The sequence below is a fragment of the Erithacus rubecula genome (genome assembly GCF_903797595.1).
Source record: "Erithacus rubecula genome assembly, chromosome: 3".
NCBI classification, from domain to species: Eukaryota; Metazoa; Chordata; class Aves; order Passeriformes; family Muscicapidae; genus Erithacus; species Erithacus rubecula.
Window position 1 is genome coordinate 2,420,523 of NC_136689.1, and position 17,264 is coordinate 2,437,786.

The 17,264-nt window shown below is 40.4% G+C and overlaps 1 protein-coding gene across 7 annotated transcripts in view; it reads right to left on the bottom strand.

Annotated features, from left to right (window-relative positions):
* NKTR (natural killer cell triggering receptor) overlaps positions 1 to 16,440 on the bottom strand; it is a 34,036-nt gene extending 17,596 nt beyond the window's left edge. For 4 of the 7 annotated variants that reach the window (XM_079300492.1, XM_079300486.1, XM_079300487.1 and 1 more), the window contains exons 1-6: positions 16,395 to 16,435; positions 16,065 to 16,144; positions 8,065 to 8,139; positions 5,786 to 5,893; positions 5,110 to 5,154; positions 3,347 to 3,434 (exon numbers count right to left, since the gene is read on the bottom strand). In XM_079300492.1, the coding sequence (XP_079156618.1) occupies positions 3,347 to 3,434; positions 5,110 to 5,154; positions 5,786 to 5,893; positions 8,065 to 8,139; positions 16,065 to 16,122 (374 nt within the window). In that variant the 5' untranslated portion in view covers positions 16,123 to 16,144; positions 16,395 to 16,435. Of the gene's footprint in view, positions 1 to 3,346; positions 3,435 to 5,109; positions 5,155 to 5,785; positions 5,894 to 8,064; positions 8,140 to 16,064; positions 16,361 to 16,394 lie in introns of those variants that run through there. The other 3 variants (XM_079300490.1, XM_079300488.1, XM_079300489.1) reach the window with 2 other exon arrangements.
* Positions 16,441 to 17,264: the final 824 nt, after the last annotated feature.

Consider the following 17,264-nt stretch of genomic DNA (forward strand, 5'->3'; position numbering starts at 1 on the left):
CTAATCTGGTGCTCACAACTCTCTCCAACACATGCCCACAATGAACTGCTACAAACCTTTGGGTAATGAAAACTGAAATTGCAGTATTTCACAAATCTAAAGGGATTCTCTCTGGATCCTTTCTGCTGGACTGCAAACTGCTGTGTTCCTCCAGAGCAGGAAATATTTCTCAGGCACATGAGAACAGACTTGGCCTATTTACAGCACATGTGCATGGAACTCACAATCCTCCCCCAGCTACACACATTCTCCTTCCCACACAACTGTTGCTTCTACTCAATTAAGGGAAAGAAAAGGGGAGGAAATTAATCTACAGGCATTAAACCCAGCACTTGATACTCCACAGACACCCTTCTGACTCCTTCCACCTCTGTGGAACTGTGCCACTCTCCACCAGAGCTTTGATCTCAGTCCATGTTTTTCCCTGAAGCTTTCTAACATCACCTCCACTGCCTTCTCCATGCTCAATTCTCACTGTTGCCAGAAATCCTCCAAGTTCTTTCATGCCAGAGAAATTCCTGACTAAGAAAGCTGATGATTTTTTTAGGATGGGTCAGATGCCTGTTTACATTAAGATGAGCCTGGAGATTCTATTTCAAGTAAAACTGACCACTTTAAATCAACTTGTAGGCATTGCAGAGTTTTATTGTGCCTGGCTTGCTGGTTCAATATGCCAAAGAGACTTTTGCTACCTGATTACCTCCTGTAAAGTCTCATTATTCCAAATAAAACTTTTCTCTGGAGAGCAGGGAATTCTGATGAATTAACAGAATTCCTACAATCAGGATCCTTGCCATTATTTTAGCTCTACTTGGACTGTTATAGAAAATAAAATCACTTATTTGCACTCCTTATCTGCTACATTAGATGTGTGCAAGATACAGAGTTCTCATCCCTGAAAATAAATGCAGAGCTCTAAAGAAGCTCAGATGAACTATCTCCCTTTCTATAAATTTAATCAATGAATTGAAATATATATAAATATTAAAAAAAAAAATCTGAAGGTCTACCACTGAACATTGCCTTTCACAACTTTCCAGGTTAAACACTTAAAGAATATTTTTCCTAATGATAAACTATAGAGAAACTGAGCATTACTGGGAGTATAAAAACCCCACATTTTAATTTCAGCTTAAAGTGAAAAGGAAGAAAATATTTTATTAAAGCAAAACTCTACAGATATACAATGTATACTCCCAAAAGTAATCAGACAAATGCCACCCAGCAAGACTAACTGCTTTAATAAACTGCATTTTCAAGAGAAGGCACAAACTGCCTAGATAAAACCTTGAAGAGCTATTTTCCACTTGGAATTCTGATTCTCTTCCCTGGCTCCAGGGCAGGCTGGTCCTTTTCAGAGATTAGAGATAGCCCAGAAATCTGCATGGGCAGGCAGGTAAGAGCTGCAGAGCCCCCTCACCCTGAAGGCCAAAGGACACCCCAGGAGCCTAAAGCAGCTCTGGATTCCTGCAGGCAGCTCAGGTGAGTCCAGCTCACATGGAATTTTTTATGTCTCATACTCTGCACCAATTCCCACTGAACTCACACTTCTCCTTATAGTGATTCTATGAAAAAAAAAATCACAATTTTTCAAGGAATCTGCATTCTTTCAAAATACTTCTGTATTTGATGAAAGTGCTTTTAAATAATCTTCATGAATTGTCCTGTATTAATTATAATTTAGTATCCAACACAACCTTGGGTTTTTTTGGTGTGTGAGGAGAGACAAGGTGTTTAAATCTGATTGAACAAAGCTGAGCCTACCAAGCATCAGGGAAAGAAGATGACTTTGGAATCAAATGCAGGAGAGAAAAGAAACTTTAGAGCCCTCAAATGACAGCTGCTTGACTGATGTGACATCATTAGGTTTTCACATTTAATGTTCAGATAAGTTTAAAAATGGAAAATTAAAGCAAGAGAACCCAAAGGCAAGTCATCAAGTGAAAAATAATGAAGCAATGCCTTCAGAGAGCTTATTAAGCCATGGAGTTGTATCTATAGAAACTGTTTTCCATATTAGTGTGCACACATATCCTTTCAGATTTATTGTAATGAAGCACAACATCTAAAATTTCCTTTGAAGTGAACACAAAACAAGCTTTTGAAACAATTTTATCTCTGTGGAATGTCTGAACAGCAGTAACTGTGAAAGACTTTCTTTTAGGTTCCTATGCATCTTCCATTTTTAGGACATTTTTTAGGAAAAGACCTAAAAATGTTTCTTATCTGAACTACATCATATCATACTGAAGATCTTTTTCAGGCAAAGGAAAAAAAAAAACAAGATTCTTGAGGACAATTTTCTCCTTTACTGAAGACAGGGAAGCGCCATTCATTCTTATCCCCCAAGAAAGATGGCAAAGAAAAAAAGACTTTTTCTAGTTAGTAACTATGCTGAAATTTACTTTTGAAACCCAGTGTTGTTTCACAAAGTATTTCTAGACTGAAGTTATTAACCTGCTTAAAGTTATTAACCTTTCCAAATACAAAATGTTAAACATTGACAGGAGGTAATTTTGAAAAAGGAGTTAACAAGAAGAATAATCACATGAAAGTTTGCAAGTTTAAAAATACTGATACTCAACCTAAAATGCACCTGCTTTGACCAGGAAACCCTCAATTATCAGAGCTGAGTGTTTTACTTATGAGTAAAGGTAAATGTGTTCTCTGTAATTTCCATAATTTAAGAGAATGTGGTCACTAGAATGGCATTTTCAAGGTAATGAAGGAAAAATCTGATTATCAGCATATAATTTTACATAGTGTTGGTAATATGCACAAGTTAACAGAATTATGCAGAGTATGTGCTAAAAAAGTATGCCAGGAACAAACACTCAAAAAATTAATAATAGTAATCACCATAATCAAATAAAAAACCCCATTAAACAAAAGCCCCACTCATTCTCTTCCTGAAAAAACAACAAACAAAACAACCTCTCCCCAAAAATAAATCATAAATCATCATCTCTTAAAGAGCAAAACCATACAAACCACCTCTAGATCTCACTCTCCCCTACATACAATGCCATTTGCAGATAGCATCATGAGATTTGTGCACACACAAAGAATCTATTTTCTGACCACTAAGAACAAAACACAAACCATATTTTTAGGGGGAAAAAAAAAAAATCCACGAAGGAGGAACATCCCTGGAGCACCAGCTTTAATCCAAATGAATGTCACAAGGAAATAGTGATGTCTTAACATTTCCTCCTGCAAATGCCACTCACTCCTAGCCAGGATCAGATGGAGAACATGGATATGGAGAATTTAGCAATACCATCTTTCTCATGAACAGCGCTTCTCTGTGTAAGAAAAGCTCCAGTGTGGGATCACATCTACTCACATGAAAAATTGGGAACCATTGGTATGTTTCCCTCGGTTTGCCATTGACAAAAGGAACGCTCTGTCATGTTTGAGAATAAAGTTTTCATCTGTTTGAAGAAAAAATATGTTTGTCAGATTTTCCCTGGTAAGGGAGGAAGGTTGTTTTCTTAGTAACTTATGGAGGATCTAAGGAGAAATTCTGCTGCTGCTGGAGAAATGGGAACAGGGTGGAAAAAAAACAATGAGGTTTAAACAAGTCTCTTCAAATTGCAGGTGAGACAAAGCTTTGTTTCCTAAAGAAAATGGTGCAGATACAGTGCAGACATTTCTAGTTAAAAATAATTCAAGTCATTGTGAGTGTCTTCAATATGCATTCCATTATAGATTTAAATCCTGAATTATTTGGGTAAGAACAAGGTTGGCAGAATTATTGACATTCTAAACCAAGAATTAATATATATGATACTGTTATTTACACTCCAGGTGGAAATATAAGGAGAAAAAGCCATTTATTGCCCTGCTATGGCACACTAAAAGATGCCACCTCTCCACTCAAAACTGGAAGCCTCAAAGCATAAAAGGAAAAAAAAAACCTCTCTATACCTGAATCCAACTATAAAAAACATTAAGACTAAACTAACATGCATTTTATATTACAGTGAATTAAAGAGGAGTTCTGGTTGTACAGCAGAATATAAAACCAGATCTTCTCAAGGTCATTCCCAAAGATAAAAATACTAATTTGGATGTACAAAGCTATTAATTTTTAGATCACATATCAAAACACAATCCTGAATATTTAGCACTCACTGGGAGAAACAAACCCTGAGTAACTTCTTAGTAAATGGATCTGCTGAAGCCTTTCCTTGACTAAAAACTTCAATACTCTCACATCAAATTGTGTCTTTTTTAAGAGAAACTTAATTTCATGCATCTAACCAGAGCTACTTGCAACACACAGAACCAGAGGCTGTAAATAAATATATTCACTATCTTAACACTTGAATATCATAGTAATCACCTGATTTTTTTTCAATACATAATTGTATGCTTTTAAGCAAATAATTTATAAACTCACCATTTTCCTTCCAACAGATTTTTACAAGAGGCAATTGTACATTTATTTACCAACTCTTTGCAAGGAAAATGATTTGTGTAGCATAGAAATAAAATCAGAAATGAACCCTAAGCATACAAACCTTGAGTAGGGAAGGGGAGGAAAAGGGACATGAATAAAAGAAGAAATCACTGTTTAGAGCTGGAATTATGTGGATTGTCTCTCAGAATAAGTCATTAACCCTCAAAAAGGTTAGACACAGAACTCTTTATTTCTCCAAGCAACACAGATATCCATCTAAAAAGGGACTTAGCAGTTGTCTATATATTTACTAGGGAGGGGACAAGGGAACAGAGTTTGAATTTGTGTTACTGAGCTTTTGTCTCTTACCTTTTCATTTTGCAAAAGACCACATTCTCTATAAACAAAAGAATATGTTGACAGTTTTAGGCAGGAAGATAGGAGTTTATTCATGAATAAAGTTGCCTAGCCTCCATGCTGAAAGTCATGTTTAACCAATTATGTTAGCCTTAATTAATTGTCATTTTAAGTTAAATATTAACATAAAATTATCTGAAAGTCATGCATATAAAAGGAATTCTCATGCAACATTAGTTTCATGCAAAAGTTGATCTATGAGTGGACCTGTTTTCATTAAGTACTTTGAGAATCAAGACTTATCTCAGAACTGAACAAAGAATCTGCAAAGACATATTTGCTCTTACCTTTAAAATAGCCACCATAAATAGATTCACCTCCTTTTCCATTACCTACACATTAAAAAGCAGCAATTAAAATTTTTTGTTTCATTTATACAAAAGCTGTGCATAATATTCCACCAGCACTTGACTCTCAAAATAGGATATTCCCTCCTCATGCTCATTTGATCAGGCCCAGGATTTCAGGACACAGTGAAAACAAACATTTTGGTAAGCACAGGTATTTCAGGAAAGGAATAGACAATCCTGGAAAACTCCTTCTGGAGACTTTTAAAACATTTCTAACTCATTCAATGCTTTATTATTAATTTTAAACTTATTCAAACAGTTCTATTTCTGTACCAACAGAACCTCACCAGTGTTGCCTCCACTGCAGGCACAGAAGTGAAAAGCAGTTAAGACTAGAGTTGGGATTTGAATTGTTTTAATAAGATAAAATATCAAAACCCTCCAGTGAGAGTTAACACACTTTTCTAAACAAATTTTACAACAGTTGAAACATTTTAGAACTTCAAAAATTAACAATTAAATGGGTCATCTATGCTATACTTCATAGCAAATAAAGTATTCTTATGGCATTGCAATACTTCCATGGTATTTTCTGAAATTATATATTATGAACACAAAAATAGTAACATTTCTGCTCCATTTAAAACTTAGCAGTTTTAAAAGCCCATTTTACCTTCACTGAAGTCCCCACCCTGAATCATGAAGTTTTTAACCACACGATGGAATGTGGTGCCTTTGTAGCACAGCTTCTTTCCAGTTGTTTTGCCAATTCCTTTTTCACCTGCAAGAATGAAACAAAAAGAAGCTACAGATTGTAACAAATTCCAAGGTTTTCCTTCCCTGCTTCTAAGGGACATGGGAGCCATAACTAAAGGATAACACAGTCCTTCCTACCTGGTGCCTTTTCACCATCCACATGGGGGATCTTTACAAGAGGACTCTCAGGTGAAAATTGTTTCTTAAAAAATTTTCTCCCCCCCTTAAGAAGAAGTGTGTTAATCTGCTCAGGATAATTTATAAAAAATACAAGAGTTCAGGATAATGGTAAATTAACTATTTTCTGTGGGCACAGCTATACTCCTATGTAGTTCACAGAATCCTTTTCAAACCACTCACACATCTGGATGTGCCAGATGATTCCCAGAAAAAATGCCAGGAAAACAGGTTTCAACTCAGTTTCAATGGGATGCACACTTGGAAAAGTGGGATTGAGCTACTCCAAGCTTCCACACCTTCACCAATCCATGCACAGTGTCAGGCCAACCCTTTACATCAGCTGCAGATCAGGTGGACTGGTGATTTTTGAGTTAGTGGCCCCAGAATATCAGGTTTTGTTAGTATCTCTTCCAAAATTCAGAGCAGAAGCTGCCCTGGGCTTGTGGATGAGGTCACAATGACTGACAGGACTGAGGTCCTACATGGTTGGGTCATGAGGGATTTATATTAGTCAAGAGACTTGTGCTTCCCAGAAAAGGGGAGCTGGCAGAATGCAGCAATTAACAGTAAAAGGTTATTATTGTATTATACACTGTGCAACAGCTAAAATCCCACACTATCCACATGTGCAGGAGATGCTGTGTGCTGAATCATGAAACAGGATAAATAACAGAACAAATAAAATGTTCAATTTTATGCCATCACTGGTTATGGAATAGGTATTTGACACTGGGTTAGAGGACATTTTATCAAATATTCTGCACTCTCAGAAATGCAGGTACACTCATTACCCAGAGCCAACACTCCCTTGCTGTAATCTATTACTCTGCCACCCCAAATTAAGAGCTCAATCATCCCAAATTTGCCATTCCAAGCCCACCAGTGCCAGCATGAAGGCAAAGGGCAGTTTGTGGCACAAAGCCCACACATGGCATTGCTGTTTATCATCCATCACTCATGGAATGCAAGTTATTTACCTGGCTCTCCACACCCATAATCCCAATCCATGCCTCCTCCTAACCCTGTTTTTGTTTTTCACATGAGTTATGCAAGCAAAGCTATTTATTACAGGGATGAACACACTCCACCCCAAAGCATGCCCCTCTTTGCTGCAGCACTGAAAACTTCTCATCAAACACCACCATGGAGTTATCTGCCTGACATCAGGGTGTCCCTCAGGGTTATGGAAAAACCCTCAGAGAATGGGATCCTGCATGGCACTGGAGCTGGGAGCTTTGGCCATGGTCACAGTCCCAGTCCCTTTCCTTACTCCCCTTTAGAGTACTGCCAGGACTTTGGCAGTCAGGTGAAAGACACAGCAGCTGTTCCACTGGTAAGAGCTGCAGCACCACCCTGAGCTCAGACACTTTTCCACAACCACCAGTACAATGCCCATGAGCTCAGCTTCTCTTTTGTTTCAGGCCAAATACCAGCCTTGTTCTTTTTGCTCTAGACATGCATGAATTTTGTCTGGAACAGAAAAATCATTGTCTTTGAGCTCCATCTACTTACACCCTTCTTGCCTAAGCAGCTCTTTTCCCATGCACTGCAAATCCCTTGGACATGGGATGGCAGAGGAGAAGCAGCTGCCCTGTTAATACCTGGACTAGCAGCTCAATGGAATCAGGTGCCAAGTTTGAGATCAGAAAGGAATCAGCTCCTGACAAAGCACCACAGCACATGTTTAATTCATGGTGGGGAGCATCTGCAAGTCCAGCTGCTGGAATTTAGAAGCAGGAGCCTCTCTCTGTCAGAGGGATTTTTCCAGGGGCCAAATCTAATTCTGACAGCAATGCCAGAATCACCCTGTCCTCCCATCTGCCAAAAATACCCCAGCTTGATGATGGCTTTATGCAGATTATATGGTCCAGAATGAGACAGCACCACCTCTCCATCATAATTTACCTTCTCAGATGGGCACAGGCCTTGCATATGGATGTGGTTTGTATTTGTACCAAAAAAAAAAAAAAAATTATTGGAAGCAACAATAAAAAATCTGAAATATCAGCTACGTACCTGAGCACAAGCAAAGGAAGTTTTTACAAGTCTTCGGACAAATGTCTGAGAAAAGCTGAAACATAATTCGACCAACTAGAAAATAATTTAGAAAATAGAGTTTTAGAAGTGTTTGGAATAAGAAAATCTGCACATAAATCAATTTGTATGTTCTAAAAGTGCAATTTTCTGAGAAAAGGTTCTTTTATCAAGCAGACCAAGAAAATATCTTAAGTATGCATATAGTAAAATACACAGCAAGAAAGAAGAATAACATAATTATAAAATAAAAAAAAAAAGTCATGAAGTAATATAATTCCATCCAATTTATCACAAGTCCTAGAAATTTCATTGTGATTTGAAGCTGGAAAGCCAAGCTGATTTACTAAAACAGTTTAATCATGTCAGATCTTTTCCATTTTGAAAATGATTTCCCATAAATACAGGTCCTCAGAGAGCTGGAACAATTCCCTCCCCAATTACTGTGTTTATACAAATACATTAATAATCACATTTCCACAGTTTTCCCTGTGATCATTACCTACAAAGCCCAACTGGCTTAGCTCCATATTGTGCTGAGGATTACAGCTGCATTGGCACTTTTGGCCTAAAATCCTTTAGTTTAAAAAAACCCAAATGAACCAAACAGGGGAGATGAAAGGCAGACAGGAAAAAATTGGCATTTCTGCAGGTTGTAAAATAATCCATAGAAGCCTCACTGTTGGGCAGGACTACAAGGAGACCAGTAATAATTTTTTCAATGAGCACTACACTCTAGTGGTGCACACTGGTAAAACTTCATCATTTAAAAAAAAAACTACTACAGGAACTACAGGGACAGTAACTACTACTTCTCTTTCCTTTCAAAAAAAAAAAATTTCAGTATTTCATTCAATACTTACCAAAAAGACTGGAGAGGCTCCTAAGAAACTGCATTCAATTTTAAGACTCTGTCCAAATATATACAACTATAAGATGGTGAATTGTTGGTTCAGAAAGGAAGAAATAAGATGACAGCACCAGTGCTTGATGATCTTAGATAAAATTTCAAGATGTTTGAGCTGTTGAAAGGTCTGTATCTCATTAACTGCTGTAAGAATGTTCTCTAAGCATTCATCATTACAGCAGGAAAATCCAAATGAAATAGGGAGGGAGAGTGTTCAAAGAATGAAGAAATAGGGAATATTCAAAGATCCCCCATCAAACAGCAATTGTGTAACTACCACTATGACAGGATGGCTATTTACAAGTGAACAAAGCATTCTAAGCTGTGAGGATTGAAGATTCCTACAAGGAACACAACAGAGAGGACAGTTTAGTAGAAGAGTTATCAATTTTCATTATAACCCAGGAATTCAGGAGAACACAAATCCCATTCCTCTGCTGCAAAAGCAGCAAACTGAACAGTGACTGAGTGATTTAGAGAGCCATATCCAGACTGTACAGAATCATGGAACAGAGTCCCAGGATGGTTTGGGTTGGAAGGGACTTTAAAGATCATCCAGTTACAGCTCTACTGCCCTGGGCAGGGACACCTTCAGGGCTCCAAGCCCTGTCCAGCCTGGCCTTGGACACTTCCAGGGATCCAGGGGCAGCCACAGCTTCTCTGGGCACCCTGTGCCAGGGCTCACCACCTTGACAGGGAGGAATTTCTACCTAATATCTCATATAAACCCATCCTCCTTCAGTTTAACACCACTCCCCTTGTCCCATTGCTCCATGCCCATGTGAGTCCCTCTCCAGTTCTCCTGGGGCCCCTCCAGGTCCTGGAAGAGACTCTAAGGGCTCCTTGGAGCTTTTTCTCCAGGCTGAACAGTCCCAGCTCTCTCTGTCTCTGCAGGAGAAGATTCCTCATGCAGTCACTGTGTGAAATAACACACAACACTTTCCAGGGAAAAAGCTGTCACTACCCCCACTCTGCTCTCCAGCCCAGCTGCTGCCTCACCAAGGTGCCAGCTGCCAAGTAACTGAGAGCTGTCAGTCCCTGCAGGCTCCAGAAGGGACTTTTACCCTGAGGCATAAATTGCAGAAGGATTTTGGTTGCAAGCCCTACTTACAACCCACCACATTTAGCACCTGAAGCAGCAGACAGCACCACTGTGGTGTTCCACTGGAAGAAGTCTCTTATGTTCCTGCAGATGACAAGGCAGAAGATGGGAAGAGACATTCAGAACTAAGGGATCAGTTTCAGCAGTATTTTTCTGCAGTGCTTTGTCAATAACAAAGTCTGCCAGGTGCTTATAAAGTCACAGAATGATTTGTGCTGGAAGGGACCTTAAATCATCCAGTTCCATGCACAGGGACACCTTCCACTAGATCAGGTTACCCCATGCCCCATCCAGCCTGGTCTTTTTATGTCCTTTAATCCTGCACATTATATATCCAACATCCAAAGATTACAGACCCAGTTTATAAGATAAAGGGTGTCTCCTCCATCAAACCTGGAGCACTGCTTACCCAGCTCCATCCAGCCACAGAAAAAGCTGCTGTCTGCTCCTGAGACACAAACCACACACTGTGCATCCATCTGCTGAGCTCCTGTCTGCATTTTACTGCAACTGCATGAATACCATTATCACTGAAAGGTTGCATTTTCCACTGACAAACAGGCAATGAAATGTGCCAGAGAAAGATCAAACCCATTTTCACACCTTGGTCAAAGATGTATGAAGAACAGCTGCTAAGAAAAAAATTATTAGAAGTATGTATGATTAGCACCTATGAATTTTTCTTTTGCCTCATGCATCACAAAAAAAGAAAAATCTCATTTAAAACTTGGAGCTGAGGTATAACACAGATAATATAAGCATTTGAGATGTTACTTATTTCCTCAGATTTAGACACCTCTTCTCTGAAATGATCCACCTTCACTGCAGGGAATTTCCAATGCTTTCTTCAGCTTCATTTCACCCATGCAAAGGTTAAGTGATCTGATGAGGGAAGAAGCTTTCTGTACTAACCATAATATTTGCACAGTGAATTAAAATAAACAAACAAAAATCACTAAAAAGAACAAGTCAAGTAGATAAAAGCTGCTCACAAACCTACCCAGAATTTTCAGTTGGATTTAACCAAGAGATGAGCCTGCCCAGACACCTCAATTCCAAGCTAAAGTAAAAACTGTTGGGATTACATTTGCCTATTATTTATGAAACAATAACTTGATAAAGTATTCAAAGCAGGCTTTGAATTCATTTTTTAAAGAATCAGAGTAAGTGGTGAAATATATACATTACATACAGCAAGTGATGCCCATATAAAATCTAAGCTGTTTAGAAATTTGATGAAGTGCTCTCTGCAGCTAATGAGCTGCACCAATTAGAGAAGCCAAAAGGCAAAAATGACCAAAAAATAATCCAATTTCCAAACTACAAAATGATTTTTTTGGGTTTTTTTTTGTTTTTTTTTTTTTGTTTTGAACTCCTTAACAATTTTCTAGCTGAGGACAAACTACTACTTGATTCAAATTAAGTGGTAAAAACTTAGGGTAGGAATATCCATGTCATACTGAAATAAGAGCTCCTTCTAGCAAAGTTTATTAAAATTATCATTGATTTCAAGTGTTTGTTGTTTCAAAGGTAAATCCTCCAATTTAGCTGCTTAACTTTTGGGGGAAAAAAATAAAAACCTTGGGAGCCAAACACACATTGTTTCAAGTAATGTGAACTGTTTTATTAGATTTTATTATGTTGGACCACACAGGTACCAAATTCAGCTACACACTCCCAAAACAAACCTAGTTTTTTCCAAACTGTATCTACTGGATTTTATCTTTTCTCAATTTCTTTGAGTAAAGCAAACAAGAGGTATTTTTCCCAGCCTATCAGCAGGAATATCCTGCAGAAGGAGAAAGCAGGGATTACAACCAGTGAGACAATGATGCACAGCCCAGGATGGCTGCCAAGGGCCCAAAGGCTCAGACAGATTTGCATCCAAGTTTAAATAACAACTCACTAAAAGGACCCTATTTGAATTTCATTAATTTGTTTATCCCTAAAACTCTGAATGTTTAGGCACATAAATTTAAAAAAAACTGCTTGGAAGCAGAAATGTGGCTTCAGTTTTGAACAAGTGTGGAACAAGAGTAGATTTTATTTAAAATACAAATTTCAAGAATGGATGCCCCAGTTCTCCTGACAGGGATTGTAGCCCTGACACATTAACACTTGGTGAACATCTCCATGCTCCACCTGCACTCTCTGCACTGAAAACCACCATAAACTTCTTTCCCCAGCTCTCTAATTTTTCCACAAATACCAACTGAAGGTCCCTCCATTCCCTTCTCCCCTGGTCTCCACAAAACCAAACTTATTTCACACACCAACCATTCCCTGGGTTTGGTTTCTCAGGGATATGCAAGTGAGAGGCAGCTCTTGGCCTTCTCCTGGCAGAAGAGGCTGATCAGCTTTTCTTTCATTTACTGACCCAACTTGTTCCAGACCTCAAGGTGAGACTTCAGGGTATTTCATCCTGCACTGACAACACATGATTATTCTGAATAAAATTTTTATTGAATCAATTCCTTTCAAATCTCCATCTTACCATCCCTGAGAGGATTTTCTCCATCTGGGATCTCCCTTGGCTCCTGCTGTCCCACACACAGTGGTTGCCTATGGGCTCGTGGACAGCCAAAGTTCTGGGTACTATTTTCTGCCAATATACAACTTTTTCCCTTCTAAAGACTAAAAGTTAACGTGGAGTGAGTTGAGAACAGTTTCTGTCTTTAGGAAAGGTAACAAGAACCCCACAAGGTGTCACTGGGTCTATTACTGGAGGCACAATACAGTGACTATTGCAGGGGAACTCATTCCACATAAATTCACAGCAGCTGAAATCCCAAAATACACCAAACTTCAGGCTAAAGTGACTAGAAAGAGAAAAGTAAGGAAAGACCAGACTGGCTGTTATGGTTAAGGACACACCTTAGGAATTAAAGAAACTGAAGTGGAACAAATCAATGAGCCAAGGGTCAAACAGAAGTAGAAGACAGGAAAAGAAAAAAGAGGAAAAAAAACCCCAAAAACCAAAGAGAGATTTGATAAATTATTCTATGAATAAGAATGAAACAAAGCAAAACTGAGTAAATTTACCAAATTTTATGATGGATGAAGCCAGGAGGTGGAGTGAGGAGGGGAGATGTGGGAAAAAGATCTTGAATGGCCACAGGAACTGCTGGAGCAGCCAAGTGCATCTGTGACATCCTTAGTGGGACATCTGTTCCAATTATCACAGTACCTGAAAGGCTGCAGCTTCACACAGATTTTGCCTCACAAAGTAAAGACAGAATTATTTAAATAGGCATCTGCTGCCATCCTGAAATTCTTGGAATACTGTAAGCAGCTTAATCCTGTGTGCACACTCTGTGTGCCCAAATCTACTGGTGGGGAGCCCAAAAGAAAGGAGAAGCACTGTTTGTGCCAGTATCAAAATAAATGCTTCTTCCTGATTTGTTTTCCATTTGCCCTTTAAAAATTATGAGCCACAACCTGCACCCACAAAAAAAAAATGCTTAACAGGCAACTTATTTAAAAGCAGACTAAATTTAGCTTTAAAAAACACCAAGCCAACAAAAGTTTGCCCCACTGCAAGAGGCAAGTACAAGCTGGCACTGAGTTTTATTCCAAGATTCTGTAGCTGTAATAAAATGTGGACACAAAAGCTGTAATAAAGCTTCTGGAAGCACAGCCAAAGCAAAGATATTCACTCCTGCATTTTCCAAGGATCTTTATTAGAGTAAAACTGACCTGACTTTTAATTGTTACAGGTATCCTGGCACACCCTGGGCAAGCAAAGCCTGGATAGGGAGAGCCAAAATTTGGCAGCTGCGTGGGGGGAACACTTTTGGACTCACAGCAACCTAGAGTGTGAAAAATGACACAGTTTTGTGTTCTGCAGGCAAAAAGATGCTTCCAGTGCTGCAAGAGGCACATCCCCTCCTCTCTGCATTTTGTGGAGATGTTTGTTCAGCTTTTCACACAAGGTGGGCACCAGGCCTTTTTTCTTGGCTAGCAACAAAATGCAGGGCTGTTATGCTCCCCACTTCTCCTAAAATTGAATAAGCATATCAGCTTATTTATTGATGTCAAAATGTTCATTTGGAAATCTGCTGGCAGCTCAAAAGTTAAAATTAATACCTCACTAGTGCCAGCAGGAGAGAACATCTCTCAGAATTAGTGCTTGGTGTCATTTGGAAGCACTGATTTACTACTTGATTCAGCTTTTGAAGGTCATCTTAGAGCTAAGAGAGCAACGTTTAAGCTTTTTAAATATATCCTTAAATCCTGAGACAGAGTTGCACAGTGAATGAATAAACAGGCACCAGAATAAAGCAGCAATAAAGACAGCACACAAGTCCCAACACCAATTTTACAAACTGGCATTTCTCCTGCAAAAAGCCAAGCCATGAGTCAGGTGCAATGAAACCAGCAGGGCTCCAAGTTTGATGTGCAGCTGGGAGATTCCTGTTACTTCCAAGAGAAAATAAATGCAGACAGACACAAACAGAGCCAAAGCCCTGGGTCTGCTCCAGGTAACCCAAGCTCTGCACCACCAAGAACACCAACACTGCAATTCCTCCCTGACAGCTCTATCAGTCATCAAACTCAAATGGGTTTGGGGGGAAATGAGGTAATCCACTTTCACTCGAGATGCTCAGCTCAAGGCTGAGGAGGGGACGAGGAGAAATCATGAAATGGGAGCAGCAACCTGGGCAGGGAGAGCAGAGAAAACAGTGCAGGGAGAGACCCTTCAGATAGAGTCAAAACAAAAAAAACCCAAACAAGCAAAAAAAAAACCACACACTAAACCTAAAAAGATTAACAGCAAATGAGATTGAGAATGAATTGTCTTTGCTCTAAACCAATCCCATCAAACTACCGATCCTAACTGGAAACCCACCCAACCTGAAACAGTTTTCGTTGTCTCATTCCGTAGTAAATTCCACCCGAATTTAAAGACACAGAACATGTTAAAACTCCATTTACATCGCCACTTATCTCCTCCTTGGAAGTATTCAGAAAACACAGTGTCAGTCGAAAGAACTCAGAGAGGAGTTACAACAGCAACAGATTTACAGATACGCCCTATCAGGTCTCTGAAGTTAGACAAGCACCTCTCTTCTGAAATTGTGGTGAAAATAAAACGCTAAAAGGGTTTCAAGGCTGAAATTTGGAATATCTGAGACATAAGCTCTCAATTCAAAGGTTATCAGAGAAACATCGAAGCAGAAAATGAAAGTGAAAGCGTCACGAAGGCATCACATATATTCATTTTTGTAGAGACAAGATAAAGCACGGAGTATGTGTGACACAATTAATACGGATTGATAAACGCGTGTTCAAAGAGACGGGTGAGAAAAATCTCCACTCCCATCTTTACAGAGAGGGGGAAAACACAAGAGGGAACCAAGCTGCTGTTCAGCATTAAAACTCACAGCCTACAGCTTCTGGGCATCACACTTGTATAGGGAAAATAAGAGTTAAAAGATGAATTTATTCTAATTATTTGGGTTTTTTTTTTTAACAGGCCAGCTGGTGAGGTGTTCTGTGTTTCTATGACTGAATGCTCAATTCTTCCTCTACATTCAGAAGACACATTTCGAGCAGGACAAGGAGATTTAGCCCAGATTGGGAATCCCTAAATTCCTTCCCACTTTTAATTACTGTATCATTAAAAATACTTATAGGAGTAAATATCCAGTCTCCTCACAGCCTGCCCCGCTTTTCCACAGTTTATAGAAGCGGCATAACAAAGGTATAACAGAAGAGGTATAATACATCACCAGACTGGTTTTTTTACCTTCAGAACAGCGTTTATCAGCTCTGCCGAACCTTTATATTCATGCGTGCAAATAAAAATCGATCTCAAGGGAGAATGAGGAGCATCCAGCACCCCAGAAAACATCCGAAGTTATTAAAAAGTAACTCAGAAAAAAACGCATCAATGGCCAAACTCGCTGCTAGCGGCGAGGGCCCATCATGCAGGCAAAAAGCGTGATTTAAAAGCCCCAAGGCCAGCCTTACCTGGCTCCCTGTTGATCTCTATCTCGAAGAAGCACTGGGGCCGGTCCTGCACCCCCATGGCCGCCCCTCGGCCTCGCCACCTGGACACAAAGCAGAGAAGGAGCCCCCGCGGTCCCTCCCTCCGTCCCTCCCTCCTCACCCAGGGCTTCAATTACAGCGGGGCGGCTCCGCCTCAGCCCCGAGCCCGGCGGCGGGGGAAACTCGCTCTGAGGGGAAGCGGTTCCTGCCGCCGACACGCAGCCGGGCTCGGCGCCGTCAGCGCGGCCCATCCCCTTCCTCCCAGCCGCTCTCCCCGTGCCTCCCCGCGGCTCCGTCCCCCCGCGGTTTTACCTGGCGGCTCCAGCGCTTTGTCCCCTCACGGCGCGGCCCCCTCAGCCCCCGCTGCCGCCCCGCCCCGCCGCCAGGCGGCGCCGCCGCCCCCGGCCGCCATTACCCGCCCGGCCTCAATGGCCGCGCCAGGCCACGCCCCCTGCCCGCCGCTTTCCCGCCCTCTGCGTGAGGGGAAGGGGGGCGGTGCCGCAGGGGAGGCGTGAGGGATTGTCTGTGTGCCGCCTTTAAAATGATGAATGTTTAAAGAATTATAATGATAATAATAACAGAGGGAAAAATTAATCCAACTCTTAACTCGTGCTTTGCTGGATGGGGGGGAAGGGGAGTTGGAGGGGAGTGCTCCGCTCCCTCCCCGACATGGCGTGAGCGAGCTTCGCCGTTGCCGCGTTTAAAATGATGAATTATTTTTTTAAATCAAAAATCCAACTCTTAACTTGTTTCCCCCCCCCCCCATGGGAAGTGTAATTGCCTGTAAGTGGCAGGCTGTGAGTTTTAATCCTGGAAACAGCGGCTCGAATCCCTCTGGTGTTTTCCCCTCTCTGTAAAAATGGGGGTGGAAATTTGCCCGCCCGCCTCTGAACTCGGCTCGGGGAGGAGGAAGGGGCTTTACAGAATACATAAGGAGAATAAATAACATCATAAATAACTTTTGCAGAATAAATACAGTGAGTAAATAACGTTTACAGAATAAATAACCCCGTGGAGGGTTTATCTCACTGCCCTGACCTTTCACCCTGATGGCCGTGGTGAGGGAACCCCCCAGTTCCTTCACCCCTTTAATTTGATGTGTCTAAAACAACTCTCCATGAAAGAAAAATATTTTTGCAAGTATGAATAAGCCCTCAGAAGATTCTGGATGGAAAATATTTG